At 41.2% G+C, this 17,708-nt stretch overlaps 1 protein-coding gene across 1 annotated transcript; it reads right to left on the bottom strand.

Moving 5' to 3' along the window:
* Positions 1 to 10,963: 10,963 nt before the first annotated feature.
* LOC141117821 (uncharacterized) lies at positions 10,964 to 17,005 on the bottom strand. Its single transcript, XM_073610856.1, has 2 exons — positions 16,875 to 17,005; positions 10,964 to 16,650 (listed from the first exon to the last, which is right to left on the bottom strand). Exon 2 carries the CDS (start codon positions 16,412 to 16,414, stop codon positions 11,582 to 11,584), a length of 4,833 nt encoding a protein of 1,610 aa, XP_073466957.1. The 5' UTR covers positions 16,415 to 16,650; positions 16,875 to 17,005; the 3' UTR covers positions 10,964 to 11,581.
* Positions 17,006 to 17,708: the final 703 nt, after the last annotated feature.

The raw sequence follows: 17,708 nt of genomic DNA on the forward strand, positions 1-17,708 counted from the left end.
TAAAGAGTACTTCCTAATTAATGACACTGAGGACATCTCCCCTACTACTCTTTGGAATGCCCACAAAGCGGTAATCAGAGGGAAACTGATTCAATTTGCGGCCAAATTAAAGCGAGAACGGCAAATAGATATCATGAAGCTAGAGAAAGAATTCAAAGATCTCAGCAGGTCCCATAAACTGAACCCCAATCCTACCACTCTCTCTAAACTTGATACTATCAGACTGTCCCTTAACTCAGCCCTGACCTCCAACGCATAAAAGCACCTTCATTGGCTCAGCGGCAGTTTCTATCTGCGCGCGAACAAATTTGGCCCCCAGTTAGCGGCCAAACTTACCCCGAAACATAGGTCATTCGCCCTACCCAAAATAAAAACCCACTCCGGGTCACACACCCAAAACCCAAGTAAAATCCTTAAATCATTCCAATCTTTTTATGCCAACCTGTACTCCGACGATTGCCCAATTTCTCAACAGAAATTGGATGCTTTTCTAGAGAAAATCCCATTACCCAAAATCTCTGAATCTCACCGCTCCATCTTGGAATCCCCATTTCAAGAATCCGAGATCCGAGCAGTCATAAAAGGGCTTAGAAAAGACTCAGCCCCAGGCCCGGATGGTTTCTCAAACCACTATTACAAAACTTTTATAGATACCCTCTCTCCGTACCTAGTCCACCTCTTCAACTCCCTAACCAAAGCATCCCCACTGGATCCTAATGCCAATTTGGCTTTTATTTCGGTCATACCCAAACCAGGTAAAGACCCCAGCGAAGTCAGTATCTACAGACCTATTTCATTAATTAATAATGATCTAAAACTTATGACAAAAATACTATCCAATAGACTCGCCTCTTTTATAGGTACCTACATACATAAGGACCAGGTGGGGTTCATACTGAGGAGACAGGGACCGGACCAGATACGGAGAGCAATAAATGCAGTCTCCCTAATGAGATCGGGGTGGGATGGGGGACCCCCTCAGGGGGGCCTCCTCCTCTCCATAGATCTCCAAAAAGCGTTTGACACAGTGGCTTGGCCCTACCTCTTCACAATTCTAAGTAAATGGGGTTTTGGCCCAAACTTTATTAATATCTTGAGAGCCCTCTACCATCAACCTAAGGCACAGGTGAGATTACAAGGACATTTATCAGATACATTTTCTATACAGAAGGGAACAAGGCAGGGATGTCCCCTCTCCCCCCTTCTTTTCGCGATGGCTATCGAATCTTTAGCCATCGCGATTAGACAACACCCAGACATCCATGGAGTTCGTTGTGGGCAAAGTACAAATGCGCTTTATTCGCGGATGACGTCCTCCTGTTCGTCACATCTCCCCTAATCTCTATCCCCAACATAATGCAACTTTTACAAGACTTTGAATTAGCTTCCAGACTTAGGGTTAAAGTATCCAAATCAGTCGCTCTCAATGTTTCCACTTCTCAAGACATCATCAACACTCTAAGGAGTAAATTTCCATTCTCATGGAATTCCACTTTCATCCCTTATCTTGGCATTAACCTTACGTCCGGTATCGATATAATGTTTAAACATAACTTTCTCCCCATGTTCAAAAAGCTCACAGACGACCTGACCCAATGGTCGCTTTATAAGCTCTTGTGGTTAGGTAAAGTGAACGCGGTTAAAATGACACTCCTACCTAGGTTATTATATCTCCTTCGTTCCTTACCCATCCCAGTCCCCAAATCGCACATTCAACGCCTACAATCTGCCATAATCCGCTTTATATGGGATAAAAAAGGCCACAGGTTCTCTAAAGAGGTGCTTTTTAGACCCAGAAAAAAGGGAGGACTAGGGGTTCCTAATCTTTGGTGGTATTATCAGGCAGCGCAACTGAGCCAATTTTCAACTATTTATATGAAAGGACCCAAACCAGACTGGGTGAACATGGAGCGAGAGGCGGTCCCTGGATTCACCTTAGATTTTCTGCTTTGGAATATCCCCAAAAAACGTCCCCCTATACTAGCCCCCACATTATCTCACTCAATGAAACTTTGTGACGCCCTTCATAAGCTCAAACCCCTCATCTCTACTTGGCACCCCCTGGCACATATCTTCAGGAATCATAACTTTCCACCTGGCTTAGATATTCGAGCCTTCAAATGGTGGCTTGACAAGGGCCTTTATAGAATTGGTCAATTCTTCAACTCCAATGGTCCCCTCACTCTAGCATATTGTATTTCCAAACTTGAAATGCCCTCAGCCGAAAAATTTAGGTTCTTTCAACTTTCACATTTTTTGAATCGGTTATGGAAGAGTAGTGAGAATCATCTTTTAGTAACGCCTTATGAACAATGGTGCGCTTCGGCCTCAGTCACCAAAGGTGGTATCTCTCTCATCTATTCATCCCTGGCGGAACCCACGGAAAAAGCAGCATACATGACGAGCTGGGAGCGGGATCTTGACTTCAGCTGGGACCTGGATAAGTGGCATACTAATTTTGCCCGCTCCTTTAAAGGTATGGTCAATACTTCAATAAACGAAGCAGGGCTGAAAATTCTTACCCGCTGGTACCTGGTACCTTCACGACTTGCCAAATTCTATCCGCAAACGTCGCCTCTTTGCTTTAGAGGCTGCGGTCATGTAGGCACTCTTTTACACATACTATGGGAATGCCCTAAAATCAGAATGTATTGGAACAAGATCTTCTCCCTTATCCGCAGAACATGCGGTTGTACTCTGAAACAAGATCCAACTATTGCTTTGCTTAATGGTCCCATTCCTAAAATTTCCAAACATACCCAGAAGCTGATCCAGTTTATTCTAGTGGGGGCCAAAATGACCATCACCCGGTCCTGGAAATCACCGAAAGTGTCCATTTGGTTAGCCAAACAAAAAATTACTTGGATCATGCTGCAAGAAAAAATATCCAATACTATTCTAGATACCCTAGACAAATTCAAAATTATTTGGGAACCCTGGGCAAATCTCGTGGGGCACCCTCTGTATGTGTGATCGATAGATCATAAGAATGGTTCATAGTTGGAGGGCTCTCAATCTCCCTCTCCTAGGGGTCTCCTGTGCACTTCCTTCCCATCACTCCTGACGATCAGCTACTCCTTTCGCCCCCCCTATCCCTTCTGTCCCTCCTAAATTCTTTCTTTTCCCCTCTCACTCTTCTGCTTTCTCCCTATTCTAATACTGGTCCCTCAGGCTCTCGGTACTCTCTATTACTTAGGTTATTAGCCTCAAGGAGGCTCTCAGGGCAGATTCTCAAACGTAATATCCCCCTATCTCCCAAGCATAACATGCTTCGGTCCGGATCAACCGGCCAAAGTTCATTCCACCCTGAGAGGTCGACTGACCAGTTAGCTTTTTTGATTAAAGTAATGATTATATAAATACGTTATTAACATGGTATTCAATTGTCATATAGATACAAGCTCCCTTCAGTTTTATCCTTTTTATTATTTTTCCGGTTTCTAAAGTTGTGTATCTATATCCTAGACATTTTTCCACATGTTAGTAGCGAGGTGGGCTCGGGGATTCCTGGTTCATCAGAGCGGTTAGTTCCCAGAAGGGGCTCTGGTGCCGAGATTCCCAGCGCCCATAGCAACGTATTTGTTTATGTCACAAGACTAAGGCTATTCAAAATTTAATGTTGACATTCTGTATAACCGTTGTACCACTTTTATAATCTGTACTCGATGAGCGTTGTGCTCCTCTTTCTCTCTCTTGATTGATGTATTTTTTCAATAACTCAATAAACTTTATTTTCAAACTCAAAAAAAAAAAAAAAAAGAGTGATAGATGCAATGGCCATCCAAGATTACCTAGCTGTTGTGTGTAGGAGCACAAACAGGCAAGTCCCTCGTCCAGCATGTTAGTAAGGGACTGGCCGGTTACTAAAGTACCCCCCACACCTGATCAGATAGTGATCAGGTGTGCGGACGCGAATTAGAGGCGTCCGCGCATGCGCACTGAGCAACGCCCCGGAGACTACAAGCTCCGGCGTGCACCGCGCGCGCACGCTCAAACACTGCGGCCGTCACAACATGTGACGTCCGCAGTGTTTGAGTGTGCGCGCGCGGTGCACGCCGGAGCTTGTAGTCTCCGGGGCGTTGCTCAGTGCGCATGCGCGGACGCCTCTAATTCGCGTCCGCACACCTGATCACTATCTGATCAGGTGTGGGGGGTACTTTAGTAACCGGCCAGTCCCTTACTAACATGCTGGACGAGGGACGTGCCTGTTTGTGCTCCTACACACAACAGCTAGGTAATCTTGGATGGCCATTGCATCTATCACTCTTAATCAACCGCTTCTTTATATTTTATTTCTTACTCAGCCTTCACTTCTTCCTTTCAGGACTAATTTCTGGCTACTACCTGACCCCCTTGGCAGCTTACCAATACTGATCTCCTAACAGTCATATATTTAGCTAAATGGCTTACCAGGTAAACTACTCCCTGCTATTTATTCAATTCTTCATCCCCAAATATACTGTCTTTTCATTTCTAAATATAGCTCTTTTTCACTCATCCCCTTCTAGGATTCAGTGATTTGTTACCACCTTTAATTTCTTTATGTTTACACAAATCATGTGAATATTGGGGTCTGAAGTCAGTCACCTGCCCCATAATATAGCCTATTAGGTAAGCCTTTTTTCTGCGAATTTTTTTCTTTCCTTTCTTCCATCCCTTTAGGATGACTGCCAGGTCTATCTATAATGTTAATTCATTTATATTCTCCTACATAGGTCACTTATTAATCAACTGCCAATTTTGCCAATTGCCCCTGTGTGTCTTTGAATCGATCTACAGGCGCTTCTCCCCTCCACCAATCAACTTTCTTTTAACAAATAGTGTGAGTTTTATGAGGCTTTTTTGCCCTATTCAGTTGATGTATAACGCATCACCCTTCGTGCCCTCTTAACGTAATGTTTAATACATACCCAATATCCACTCACTCATCATTTTAATATATTCCCTTGCCAGGTCTACTGCGTGCCCCCTGCAAGCACAAATACGGTGCAGCCTGCCCTTCCCCCCTAGGTGACATTTCTCGTGCCTCCCCTGGGTGTCGGTTTTTCAGGTACGTTTGTGATACCGGGGTCATTGGTGCCGCCTCTCTGTGGGACTGTCCAGCCACAACATTCCAATATTCAGTTATGTGCAAAACATTCCATTGTTTGGCATTTTTGTTTGTTCATATCATGTTCTTTGTATCCCTATGCACAGATTTCTTTATATTGAATTAGAGCTCTTGTTCCCTGAGGAAGCCAATGCCTTGGCGAAACATGTAGGAAACCGAGCCTTTACTTTGATGGCCGTCTCCATCTGGCCCACCCTACTGTATTCGGGTCGCACGCAATATATATGTCTGTTTGGTTGTTAACCATTTTATTGCTCTCTTTATGTATTTAATATTGTTAAATAAAATTTTGTAATTTTATATCTTCTTCTTCTGTTCACATTATGTTACCTTAGCACCGCTATAATCCCCTGTCCCTTCACCCACTAGATATTTTATAAAACCTTGGGAGTGTATCCATCCAGGCCTGGGCTATTTACTTGTTGTGTTTTTATATTATATAATTTAGAATAATATATGTGGAATGTGTTGGAGATTTCTCTAGGATCAGATGTTATTTCTCCAGAAGTTTTTAAGATTTTTACTATGGAGGTTGTAAATTGTTGTTGCTTTATTGTTCTAGCTAACACTTTTCCGGTCTTATTCCCGTATTATTAAGACCTGGATCTGTTTTTGTCCCTTAATATCGGAAGGACTGTTCAAACAACTTTTGTAATTCAATACGTTTATCATTTAGCATTATTTTATCCATTGGTTTATAATTTTGTTTATGTATTTTTTCCAATCATGAGATTTCTCCCAATAATTGTACTATTTTGTATTCTTTTTCTTTTTTTAATCTAGCTCCTTGTTTGATGAACAGTCCCCTTAACACACATTTTAATGTTTCCCATTGTATAGGGATTGCTTTTTCATCTGTCTCATGAATCTGTAAAAATTCTTCTATTGCCTGTTGGATATACTCTTGGCATTTTTTATCCTTAATCAAATTATCGTTTAGCCTCCATGCCCCTAATGGTTTCTTATATTCAATTAACTTTAGTTCCATATATACTGGGGCATAGTCTGACCAAAGAAAATTTCCTATATGGGTAGTTGGAGTCATTAACCCTGTTTGATCAATAAAAAAATAATCTAATCTATTCTATGATATGTATTATGTATATTTGATTAATATGAATACTTTTTTTTTCCAATTGATGTTGCACTCTCCAAATATCTACCATTTGATATTTTTTCAATAACTGTTTAAATTCCTTTAGTTGTTTATTATTCCTATATGAGCTAGTTGCTGTTGTATCGGTTTTTGTATGAATTATAAAATTGAAATCTCCTCCTATTACTACTACTCCTGCTTTTTTATCCATTGCATCCCCAAAGGCCTTTTTCCATTTTTAATTTGATTGTAGTTTGGTAAGTACAAATTTATTATTGTAAACATCTTTCCATATAGCAAGATCCTTACTATTAAGGACCTACCATCTTCACCCTTCCATATTTGCAATATTTGATGGGGTAAGTCCTTGTGGATCCATGTTGGATAAATTCTCCTATATATTCTGGGAATGTGATCTGAAGAAAATGTGTTTCTTGAAACAAAATACCAATTTTCTGGTTGTGTAAAATGTATGCTCTTTTAGAGGGAGAGTTAAGGCCTCTTGCATTATAGGAACTAAACTTCACCATATCCATAGAGGGAGAGAGGAAAAAAAAAAAAAAAAAAGTGTTTATACCACTACAATCACACCAATCTAAGTACAATCACTTCTATCTTTTCACTCACTCCAAAACTGACTTATCTCAAGTCTTTCTTACTATCTAGTAAGATCTCTAATAGGGGGAAGTCTGAGACTGCTGTCTTCTGGTCTGTTGCACGCCATTATCTTATTTATCACTTCTTTTCTTTATATGAGTAGTATTTATTCTACTTTATTCTTTTAACTTTCTTAGTTTAAGATTTTAGGTTTTTCCATTCCAGAGGCAAGAGAAAGAAAAGGAGGAGAGGGGGAAAAAAAAAAAAAAAGGGGGGGATTTCTCTTCTTCCCCTACCCCGAAAATGTGTCCACCCTTCTAACATCGTTGTAATATCTTCAACATCCCTAAATATTTTTACTTATATCATTTTCACATTAATATACAACAATTTATATGTCCTCCACTTTCCAAAATCTCTTTTTATCCAGAGGACAAGTAAGAGGGAAGTGGGAACTCCCAAAAAAAAAACAAACAAAAAAACCCGACAACTCCTCACATGGGGGGGGGGGGGGGGGATTGTCTTATTCCATTGCCTATTAATCTCTCCTGTTTGTGTCTTGTGAAACGTTCAATTAAAACTATATGTTAAGTATACCAACCTGTTTATTTCCAAAATAACCATCCTATTACCCATCCCTACTTAAATTCCTGTGCCATATGCTCTCCTCCCAACCCGTTTATACCCTTTTCATTACCTCCTTGTGAGGTATTATGTGCGCGTGTTGTTGTGTTATTTTTAAACAAATAAAATGTATTAAAATTTACTGTGTTAAGTGCTGTTAATTATCCTTGTATTTTATTTATTTATATCCCTGTGATATCCCTTCCTCTTCCCTTCCCAACTATATTTACTTTCCCTCTCTCCCCCTTCCCTCCTCCCTTACCCCCCCATGTCCTCATTCCCATCAAAAAAAGTCACTCCTTTTTCTTAATTTGTCCATATTTTTTGAATAATTCTTAAACTTTTCTCCAATTTTTAGCCGACATTTCAAAATATGATAGCTTTACTTAGGAAGTTGAAGAGTTTTTAAAAATTCAGGTAGATCCTCCAAATCTCTAAGTGTCACTAGGCCTTCATGTTGTACTTGAAACCGAAATGGATATTTCCATCTATATTGTATATTCTTTTTTTAAGAAGTTCCAAAAGGGCTTCGCTGCTCTTCTCAGATCTAGTGTATGTTTAGAGAGGTACTGAAATAATGTAAGTTGTGTCCCTTCATACTCTATATTTTTATTCTGTCGAGCAGCTAGCATAATCATCTCTTGTTTAATAATAATGTATCCTGCATATCACGTCTCTTGGTCTTGTGGGGTCTGTTTTTTTAGGCCCCGATATTCTATGGGCAAGATTGAATATTATTTCCATTGTGGAAGGGTTTTGTATTCATTTGTTAAATATATTTTGTAATGTTGGTATTAACTCTTTTAGGCTCACAGTTTCAGGCAAACCTCTAATTCTAATATTATTTCTTCTGTTTCTATTTTCATACATGGCATGATTATATGTGAAATTACACCCCAAAATACATTCTGCTGCTTCTCCTGAGTACGGTGAGACCACGTGTGAGACTTTTTGGGAGCCTAACCGCGTACAGGACCCCAAAAACCAATCACCGCCTTCAGGATTTCTAAGGGCATACATTTTTTATTTTAATCCTCATTACCCATTAGTTTCGAGGCCATGAAATGCCAAGATAGCACAAAACACCTTCAAATGACCTGATTTTGGAAAGTAGACACCCCAAGCTATGTGCTGAGAGGCATGTTGAGTCCATGGAATATTTTATATTTTGCCACAAGTTTCGGGAAAAGTTGTCACTAAATGATATATTGCTCAAACATGCCATGGGTATATGTGGAATTACACCCCAAAATACATTCTGTTGCTTCTCCTGAGTACAAGGATACAACATCCGTGGGACTTTTTGGGAGCCTAGCCGTGTACAGGACCCCGAAAACCAATCACCGCCTTCAGGATTTCTAAGGGCATAAAATGGTGATTTCACTTCCTCACTAGCTATCAGTTTCGGAGGCCCTGAAATGTCAAGATAGCACCACCCCCCCCCAAATGACCCCATTTTGGAAAGTAGACATCCCAAGATATTTGCCAAGAGGCATAGTGAGTCTCATTTGTTTTGGAAAAGTAAGAAAAGAAAAAAAACACATTTTTTTTTCTTTTTTCAATTTTCAAAACTTTGCCTCAAAAAGCGAGATCTGCAAAATACTCAACATGCCTCTCAGCAAATAGCTTGGGGTGTCTACTTTCCAAAATAGGGTCATTTGGGGGGTGTGGCAGAACTTTCCACACTCTGTTTGAGTGCTTCCATCAGTATATCGCTTCCTAAGTCCTGGAACACGAGACCAATGGATCTGGCTATAGTAACCCCCAAGAACCAGACAACACCAGTCTTGGAGTACATCAGGAATAGCCTGCTTTATTTGAGATCTCACACCAGGATGACAATACAGACTGTAATCAGAAACCTAATTAACATGAACTAATTAACTAATCCTTTAACCAGACCAACCATGTGACTCAGAGATATGACCATTTAGGGCAGCCTTGACGTCTACTAGTTCATCGACTATATAATACACATCATAAATATAAACACAGAACTCCTTCATACAATTGCTGGGTTAATTAGCACAACAACAATGGGTGAAAGACTCTTAGAAGCCATACTAGACTTATTTACATCATAGCAGACAACAGACAGACAGGTGGCTGGAGTTGATGACATCAGCCTCTAACAGTATGTGTCCCAACAGTATGAATCAGTCACTATTTCTAATACGACATATACAGGGTTCCCAGAGTCTGTGTGTCTTGGGGGGACATGGACCTGAATCCAAAGTAACACCACCTCAAGGGTTCCCAAGCACAGAGCTCACAAAGAGCACCATTCCCCCAAAATCCAGGGCCCATAATCAGTAGGCAAGAGGCCAGCATTCAGTCCTCTCCAAAAGCCTCTGTCCCGGGTGAGTCCATCACAGGGGGTTTTGTGCTATCTGGGCATTTCATGGCCTCCAAAACTGATTGGTAGTGAGGAGTGAAATAAAAAATTTACGCCCTTAGAAAGCCTGAAGGCGGTGCTTGGTTTTCAGGGCCGTGTACACAGCTAGACTGCCAAAAAGTCCCACATACTGTATGTGGTATCCCCATACTCAGGAGAAGCAGCAGAATGTATTTTGGGGTGTAATTTCACATATACCCATGGCATGTTTGAGCAATATATAATTTAGTGACAACTTTGTGTAAAAAAAATAAATACAGTTTTGTCATTTTCCCAAAACTTGGGGCAAAATATAAAATATTCCATGGACTCAACATGCCTTTCAACAAATAGCTTGGGGTGTCTACTTTCCAAAATGGGGTAATTTGGGGGGGTGGGTTTGTGCTATCTGGGCATTTCATGACCTCCGAAACTGATAGGTAGTGAGGAGTGAAATCAAAAATGTACGCCCTTAGAAAGCCTGAAGGTGGTGCTTGGTTTTCGGGGTCCTGTACACGGCTAGACTGCCAAAAAGTCCAACACATGTGGTATCCCCATACTCAGGAGAAGCAGCAGAATGTATTTTGGGATGTCATTTCACATATACCAATGGCATGTTTTTTGTCGTCATTTTTCAATTACTTGTGACCAAAAAATAAAACATTCAATGTGCTCCACAAGCCTCTCAGCAAATTCCTTGGGGTGTCTACTTTCCAAAATGGGGTCATTTGGGGGGGGGGGGGGTTGTACTGCCCTTCCATTATAGCACCTCAAGAAATAAGAAAGGCAATCATAAACTAAAAGCTGCGTTAATTCCAGAAAAATGTACCCTAGTTTGTAGACGCTATAACTTTTGTGCATACCAATAAATATACGCTTATTGAGTTTTTTTCTTTTACCCGAGACATGTGGCTGAATGCATTTTGGCCTAAACGTATGACTAGAGTTTACGGTATTTTTTTTAGTAGAAGTAGAAAATATAAATTTCTCTTAAAAAATGTCGGTCTTTTTTCATTTATATCGCAAAAAATAAAAAACGCAGAGGTGATCAATGTTCTGCCCTCACAATGTGTTCAAAGTACAAGGCTTGGCAGACAGCTTCCCAATAAAGACTCAGGAGGAAGGGCTAATAGTTGTAATCTTTACTGAGAATTAGTTTTTTGTAAAACTGCAAAACACAAATTATAAAAATATGCATTAGCATTTAACATTACATTACAAATGCAAATAGTAACAGGCATGCTACAATACTGTTAAGGCACTAGCTAGCACAAATGAGGCCTAGCTGAATGAACTCCCTGACAGAAACATCCTACCAAACAAACAGATGAAATGTAGTTGAATTAGTAGAACATATACTAATTAATTGAAAACTAATGACAGCCTACTTACAGACTTATGCTTCCAAGGCCAGTATTAAGAAATAGTGGAGGTCTTTATCATGCTTCCTTCACTGTAGAAAGATTATCTGCTGGACAGGAAGTGGGTGTAATATACTACACTTCCTGTTAATAATGGATGCCAAATTAAAGCAACAGTACGATCAGTAAATATATACCTTATAATGATCAGAACACTCCCCACCTGGCATAATGAACATTATACCACTATGTTTCATTTTTAAGAAGTAAAACAACTTCAGAGTTAGGTCTAAAGTACATCTTAGGGGTGCCCTGTCTCATGACTTTAACTTTGACCTTTCTAACCTTACTATCATTACTAGGTACAGTCTCGACAATGAGTCCAACTGGCCATTCATTTCTGTGGACCTAAGCGTCTTTTAGTAGGACAACATCTCCGACTTGCAGGTTAGGCTTGTCAACTTGCCATTTTCTGCGTGACTGTGTTTGGAGATCCCTTCTCCTTTAAGAAGGCACTTGATGTCTTCTTTGAAAACTTCTTGCTGAACATATCTAATGATGATGATTTTTGCTTGCATAAGATGATTACACTTGTCAGTGTTTGTAGCTCTACAGAAGGATTTGGCTAGGTGAATAAGCTTTCTTATAGCTCGAATGAGTGACTTCCAGCTGGAGAATCTTTCAAACCTGTGTGCGCCAAGGTTACCTCTAGTAGTTATGGTACTAAACGCTGTTACTTGTGCACGTACTTCTTTGTCGTTATCTGGTTCTACAAGTTCAAATGTCTCAAACTGAGTGGTCTCTTCGATTTCTGATCTAGTCAAAAAAGATGGTCCTGAAAACCAGTTAGTGTGCTTAAGGGCAGCCGCTAGAACCGGTCTAGTCCCATGATCGGCTGGATTTTTATCCGTACTGATGTAGTGCCACTGTTCTGGCCGTGTGGACTTTCTGATGCGTATCACTCTGTTTGACACGTACATGTAGAATCTTCTTGAAGCATTGTGAATATATCCTAACACAATCTTGATGTCTGTGTAAAACTTCACTGCATGAATTTCAATGTCAAGTTCTGCAACGATCAAGTCTGCCATCTCCACTGCTAAGACAGCAGCACAAAGCTCCAAACGTGGAACAGTGTGAGCAGGACGTGGAGCTAGTTTGGACTTTCCCATGATAAACCCAGCATAACTTTGTCCTTCAAAGTCCATTACTCTAAGGTAGGCTACAGCTGCTATTGCCATAGTGGATGCGTCTGAGAATACACACAATTCTCTTTGCTTCGTGGCAGACAAAGAAACAGGGACATATGACCTTTGGATGATAAGTTGTTCAAGCTCTATTAATGAGTCCTTCCACAACTTCCACTGCATTTCTTTCTCCTTAGGTAGAGGCGTATCCCATTCACTTTGTTCATGTTCAGTAGTAATTTCTCTCATAAGAGCCTTGCCTTGCATGGTTATGGGGGCTACAAATCCTAGGGGGTCGTAAAGGCTGTTGACCGTGGACAAGACACCTCTTCCCGTGAATGGCTTCTCCTCTCTGGATACTCTAAATGTAAAGCTGTCGGTTTTGAGATCCCAACTGAGCCCTAAACTTCTTTGAAGGGGCAGTGAATCTGTTCCTAGATCCAGGTCCTTGAGGTCTTTTTCACGGTCCTCTGAGGGAAACGCTTCCATGACTTTGCTGCTATTGGACGCTATTTTGTGTAACCTTACGTTAGATTCTGCTAACATCTCTCTTGTTCTTTTCAGGATGTCGATAGCCTCTTCGTTGCTGGAGAAAGAAGCGAGTCCATCGTCTACATAAAAATTTCTCATGACAAACTGTTTAGCATCTGTTCCATGCTCTTCTTCACCTTCCTGTGCTGCTCGTCTCAGGTTGTAGATAGCTACAGCTGGAGAGGGGCTGTTCCCGAACACATGTACTTTCATCCTATCTTCTGTAACATCTTTGTTAAAGTCATTGTTTTCATACCACAGGAACCTCAGGTAGTCTCTGTGATCTTTGCGGACAAGGAAACAGTAGAACATTTGTTGTACATCTGCTGTTACTGCAACGCGTTCTTTTCGGAACCTGATGAGGACTCCAAGGAGTGTATTATTCAGGTCAGGTCCACTGAGGAGGACATCGTTTAGGGAAAGGCCTTCATACTTTGCACTGGAGTCAAATACTACTCGTATCAGTCCTGGTTTCTGAAGATGATACACTCCAAATATTGGTAAGTACCAACATTCTTGTTTTTCTTCCAATGGTGGTGTTATTTCAGCTTGACCAATGTCGAAGATCTTTTGCATGAAATCATGGAAGTGTTCCTTCATATCTGTCTTTCTGTCTAGAGTGCGTCGCAGCGAGGTGAGACGCTTCACTGCTTGTCCTTTGTTGTTAGGAAGGTGACGTCTGGGTGAACGGAAAGGTAGTGGAGCTACCCAGCTGTTTGACTCATCTATAAAGACTTCTCTGTCCATGATCTCAAGAAAGAGGCTATCTTCAACAGATGGTGCTGGTTTGTCATCATCTCGCGTTCTTTCAAACACCTTGCATCCTAGCTCATCTGTATCTTTAGATGAGGTTATGGCCTCCATGTAACTCTGAACTCTCTGCTGTTGTATTGGGTTGACTAGTCTCTCTTTAATCTGCATCCTGTTGGTACAGGGGCTAAGACATGATGTGCGGCCATTTTGCAACATGTTTGTTTTGTAGACATTCACTTTTGCCGGCTTGTGAGCTCCATCCAGACATACATCGCCAATGATGACCCATCCAAGGTCAAGACGCTGTGCAAATGGTGCATTGTGTGGCCCATTGTATTGCTCTCTGACCTTGTGCACTCTCAGTATGTCTCTTCCAAGTAGAAGGATAGTTGCAGCACCTGGGTCCAGTACTGGAATCTTGTCTGATATTTGCATCAGATGAGGGTAGTAACATGCAATTTCAGGTGTGGGTATCTCTGATCTATCATCTGGTATCATATCACATTCTATGAGAGTGGGCAGAGTCAGCTGCGTTTTCCCATCTAATGACTCGATGATGTAGTTGTTTGCTCTTCTCCCTGATGTCTCCACAACTCCTGAACATGTCTTCAAAGTATACGGAGTTGGACTTCCTCTGTCACCGAAGAGGTCAAAGAACTCTGTTCTTGCCAAAGATCTGTTACTTTGTTCATCTAAGACTGCATACATTCTGATTGCCTTCTCTCTGAGGCCTGCAGGATACACTTTGACTAAACATATCTTGGCGCATGATCTAGAGCTAAATGTGTTTGTGCAGATCTCAGTGCACTTTGAGGTTATTGCTGGTAATGCACTCTCATTTTGCTCCCCACCATGATCTTCTTGGGTTACCGGATTCTCTGTTTTCCATGGTGCTGGTCCTGGGTGTAAAGCAGACAGATGGTTGTCATTATTGCATTCTTTGCATCGAATTGTCTTCACACAGTCTTTAGCAACATGTTGAGTTGAACCACAGCATCTGAAACAAATGCGCTTGTCCTTAAGATAGGATTTGCGCTCCTCTATTGTCTTGCATCTGAAACTGCGACATTTTCTCAGTGGATGAGGCTTGTTATGTAGTGGACACTGCTTATCTGGGTCCTCAATTTGCATTCCTGAGCTTTTATCCTGGTTGGCCTCAAACTCAGTCGGTACTTCTGTCTTCCGTACAGACACTGTTGCTCTGCGTTCTTTATTGTGCACTGAAGGTTGTTTCTCTGTCTTTACAGAACTGGAGCCTCCCATGTTCAAAAAGGCGAAGCTTGGGTCATTGCGTATTTTAGCTTGATTCACAATGAATTTGGCGAAGAAGGAGAAAGGTGGAAATGCTACCTGATGATCTTCCTTGTATTTTGATGCTTGCGTGATCCATCTTTCTTGTAAGCTGTAAGGAAGCTTCTCGATTACCGGTTTTACTCCACGTGCTGTATCCAAATATGAGAGGCCTGGCAGGTATCCACCAGCCTTTGCCGCCTCCAGCTCTAAAAGTATGTCACCAAGTTCTCTCAGCTTCTGATTGTCTTTGTTTGTTATTTTTGGATAATTTTCAATTTTCTTCAGAAGTGCATCTTCAATTACTTCAGGTGACCCATAGCAGTCTTCCAATCTCTGCCATAACATTGTAAGCCCTGCTGTCGCATCATGGACATGTACTGACCTGATTCTTTTGGCTTGCTCAGTGGACTCTGGTCCGAGCCATTTGGAGAGTAGATCAAGCTTTTCTCTGTCTTTCATATTTAATTCTTGGGTGCTGCTTAGAAAAGATGACTTCCAGGCCCAATAGTTTTCTGGACGATCATCAAACTTCAGGAGACCAGAGCTCACCATTTTACGGCGTATCAAGTATTTTGTCACATCTGTGACTCCTGCTGCCTCAGGTGGGCATTTTCTGGGAACAAACACAGGGCATGTCTGTGGCTGGTAAGACGGTTGGGATGTTTGGTTAAACCCACTATAGTCATGTGGTTGTTCTCGTTTACTGCAAGTTTTTCTGCTATAGGCCGGATTTTTATTTTCCCGTGGAGGGATTATGTCACCATTCGTTTGATTTCCTGAAGGAACAACAGATTGGTCTCTGAGTATGTAACTACTTGGCTTGTTATTGTAAAGTTCTGGTTCAGTCTTGTAGCATCGAGCGATATCAAAGTTGCCTGCTGCTAGCGGGACCCTGGATGATTCTAATGCATCATTTGACTGTTGATCAGTGTCCATGTTCGCGTGCAATTGTACATACTCACAAGTGCGTTGGATTGCACTGAGTGGTGTCATCTGGGTATCTATCACCGAGTGCTCTCTGTACTGTTCTTCTGCAGCTCTCATGAGCACCTCGGCTTCAGCTAAGGCTGCTGAAGCTGTTTTTTCTTGCTTGATAATATGTAAAGATGCTTTCACCTCTGCTTTTCTTCTAAGTGCTTCAGCTTTACTTTTAGCTTTAATCATATGATGTTCTTCATCTATGCAGCCCTGTTCTCTTATCATTTCAGCTTCACGTATTGCATAGGAAGCCAGTGCACGCGCGGCTTCTGCTTTTGCATGGGCCCTGGCAGCTGCAGCACTGGTGGATGACAGGTTAGAACAGCTTGAATGTCTAGAGCTAGTGAGCTTGGACCTGGCAGATTCAGCACTAGCTGATGTCTGATCCGACTGACTAGGGACTCTGGAGCTTGTGCAGCGTGACCTGTTGGTTGGCATATTGTGTACGCTTTCCTCTGCTTGTGTATGCTGAGAGATGACTGGTGTAGTATCCTTGTCTGTATTCTGCATGATGAAACAGATTACTTCTTTGTAATGTCTGTGGCTGTAGAGGTTAGCGGATGATGAGCAGAATGAATCAACTCTTCTTTAGACTAGGCCCGCTGTGTTAAAAGTCTTTTTACTGTTCTGCCCTCACAATGTGTTCAAAGTACAAGGCTTGGCAGACAGCTAACAGCTTCCCAATAAAGACTCAGGAGGAAGGGCTAATAGTTGTAATCTTTACTGAGAATTAGTTTTTTGTAAAACTGCAAAACACAAATTATAAAAATATGCATTAGCATTTAACATTACATCACAAATGCAAATAGTAACAGGCATGCTACAATACTGTTAAGGCACTAGCTAGCACAAATGAGGCCTAGCTGAATGAACTCCCTGACAGAAACATCCTACCAAACAAACAGATGAAATGTAGTTGAATTAGTAGAACATATACTAATTAATTGAAAACTAATGACAGCCTACTTACAGACTTATGCTTCCAAGGCCAGTATTAAGAAATAGTGGAGGTCTTTATCATGCTTCCTTCACTGTAGAAAGATTATCTGCTGGACAGGAAGTGGGTGTAATATACTACACTTCCTGTTAATAATGGATGCCAAATTAAAGCAATAGTACGATCAGTAAATATATACCTTATAATGATCAGAACAATCAAATACCACCAAAAGAAACCTTTATTTGTGGGAAAAAAAAAAGACGCAAATTTTTTTGGGTACAGCATTGCATGACCACGCAATTACCAGTTAAAGTAGCGCAGTGCCAAGTTCTAAGAAATGCTCTGGTCATTAAGGGGGCAAATCTTTCCGGGGCTGAAGTGGTTAAATAGATCTAATTAACCAAACAGAGATCAATTTTTCTATGTATAGGAGATTTACCTTAATCGTATTGGATTCAATTGTGACCAATTGATTCCTCTTTTCCCATTAAAAAGAATATTCAGCTGCTGAAATTGGGAAGGAGAGAAGGCATAGGTGGTATTTGCTAAATTGGGGGGCCCAGAGTAGAGCAATAACAGCGAAGATCCCTTCAAAATGTGTGGGCTTATTAAATCAACCTCCAACCAAGAATTAGCCAGTAATATCCTAAAAGGAGAAATGGATATATGTTGTTCCATATGGAGTAACAATGCGAGGGTTGAGACAAGGCCTCTATGTCAACCAAACAGGTGAGTGAGTAAGCACCTGTCTCTCTATTGCTATGAGACAGATAGCTTGTCTTGGAGGGTGTGAAGACCCGCCGAGAGAGCATGGTCACCAGAAAGTGCTAAGTCTCATCCCTCCAGCATAATCAGGGACATAGA

The sequence above is a fragment of the Aquarana catesbeiana genome, linkage group LG13 (assembly GCF_042186555.1).
Source record: "Aquarana catesbeiana isolate 2022-GZ linkage group LG13, ASM4218655v1, whole genome shotgun sequence".
NCBI lineage: Eukaryota > Metazoa > Chordata > Amphibia > Anura > Ranidae > Aquarana > Aquarana catesbeiana.

What these genes read in the sequence shown, in the direction of transcription:
- LOC141117821 (XM_073610856.1), bottom strand. Translation starts at nt 16,414, where the DNA reads ATGCAGAATACAGACAAGGATACTACACCAGTCATCTCTCAGCATACA.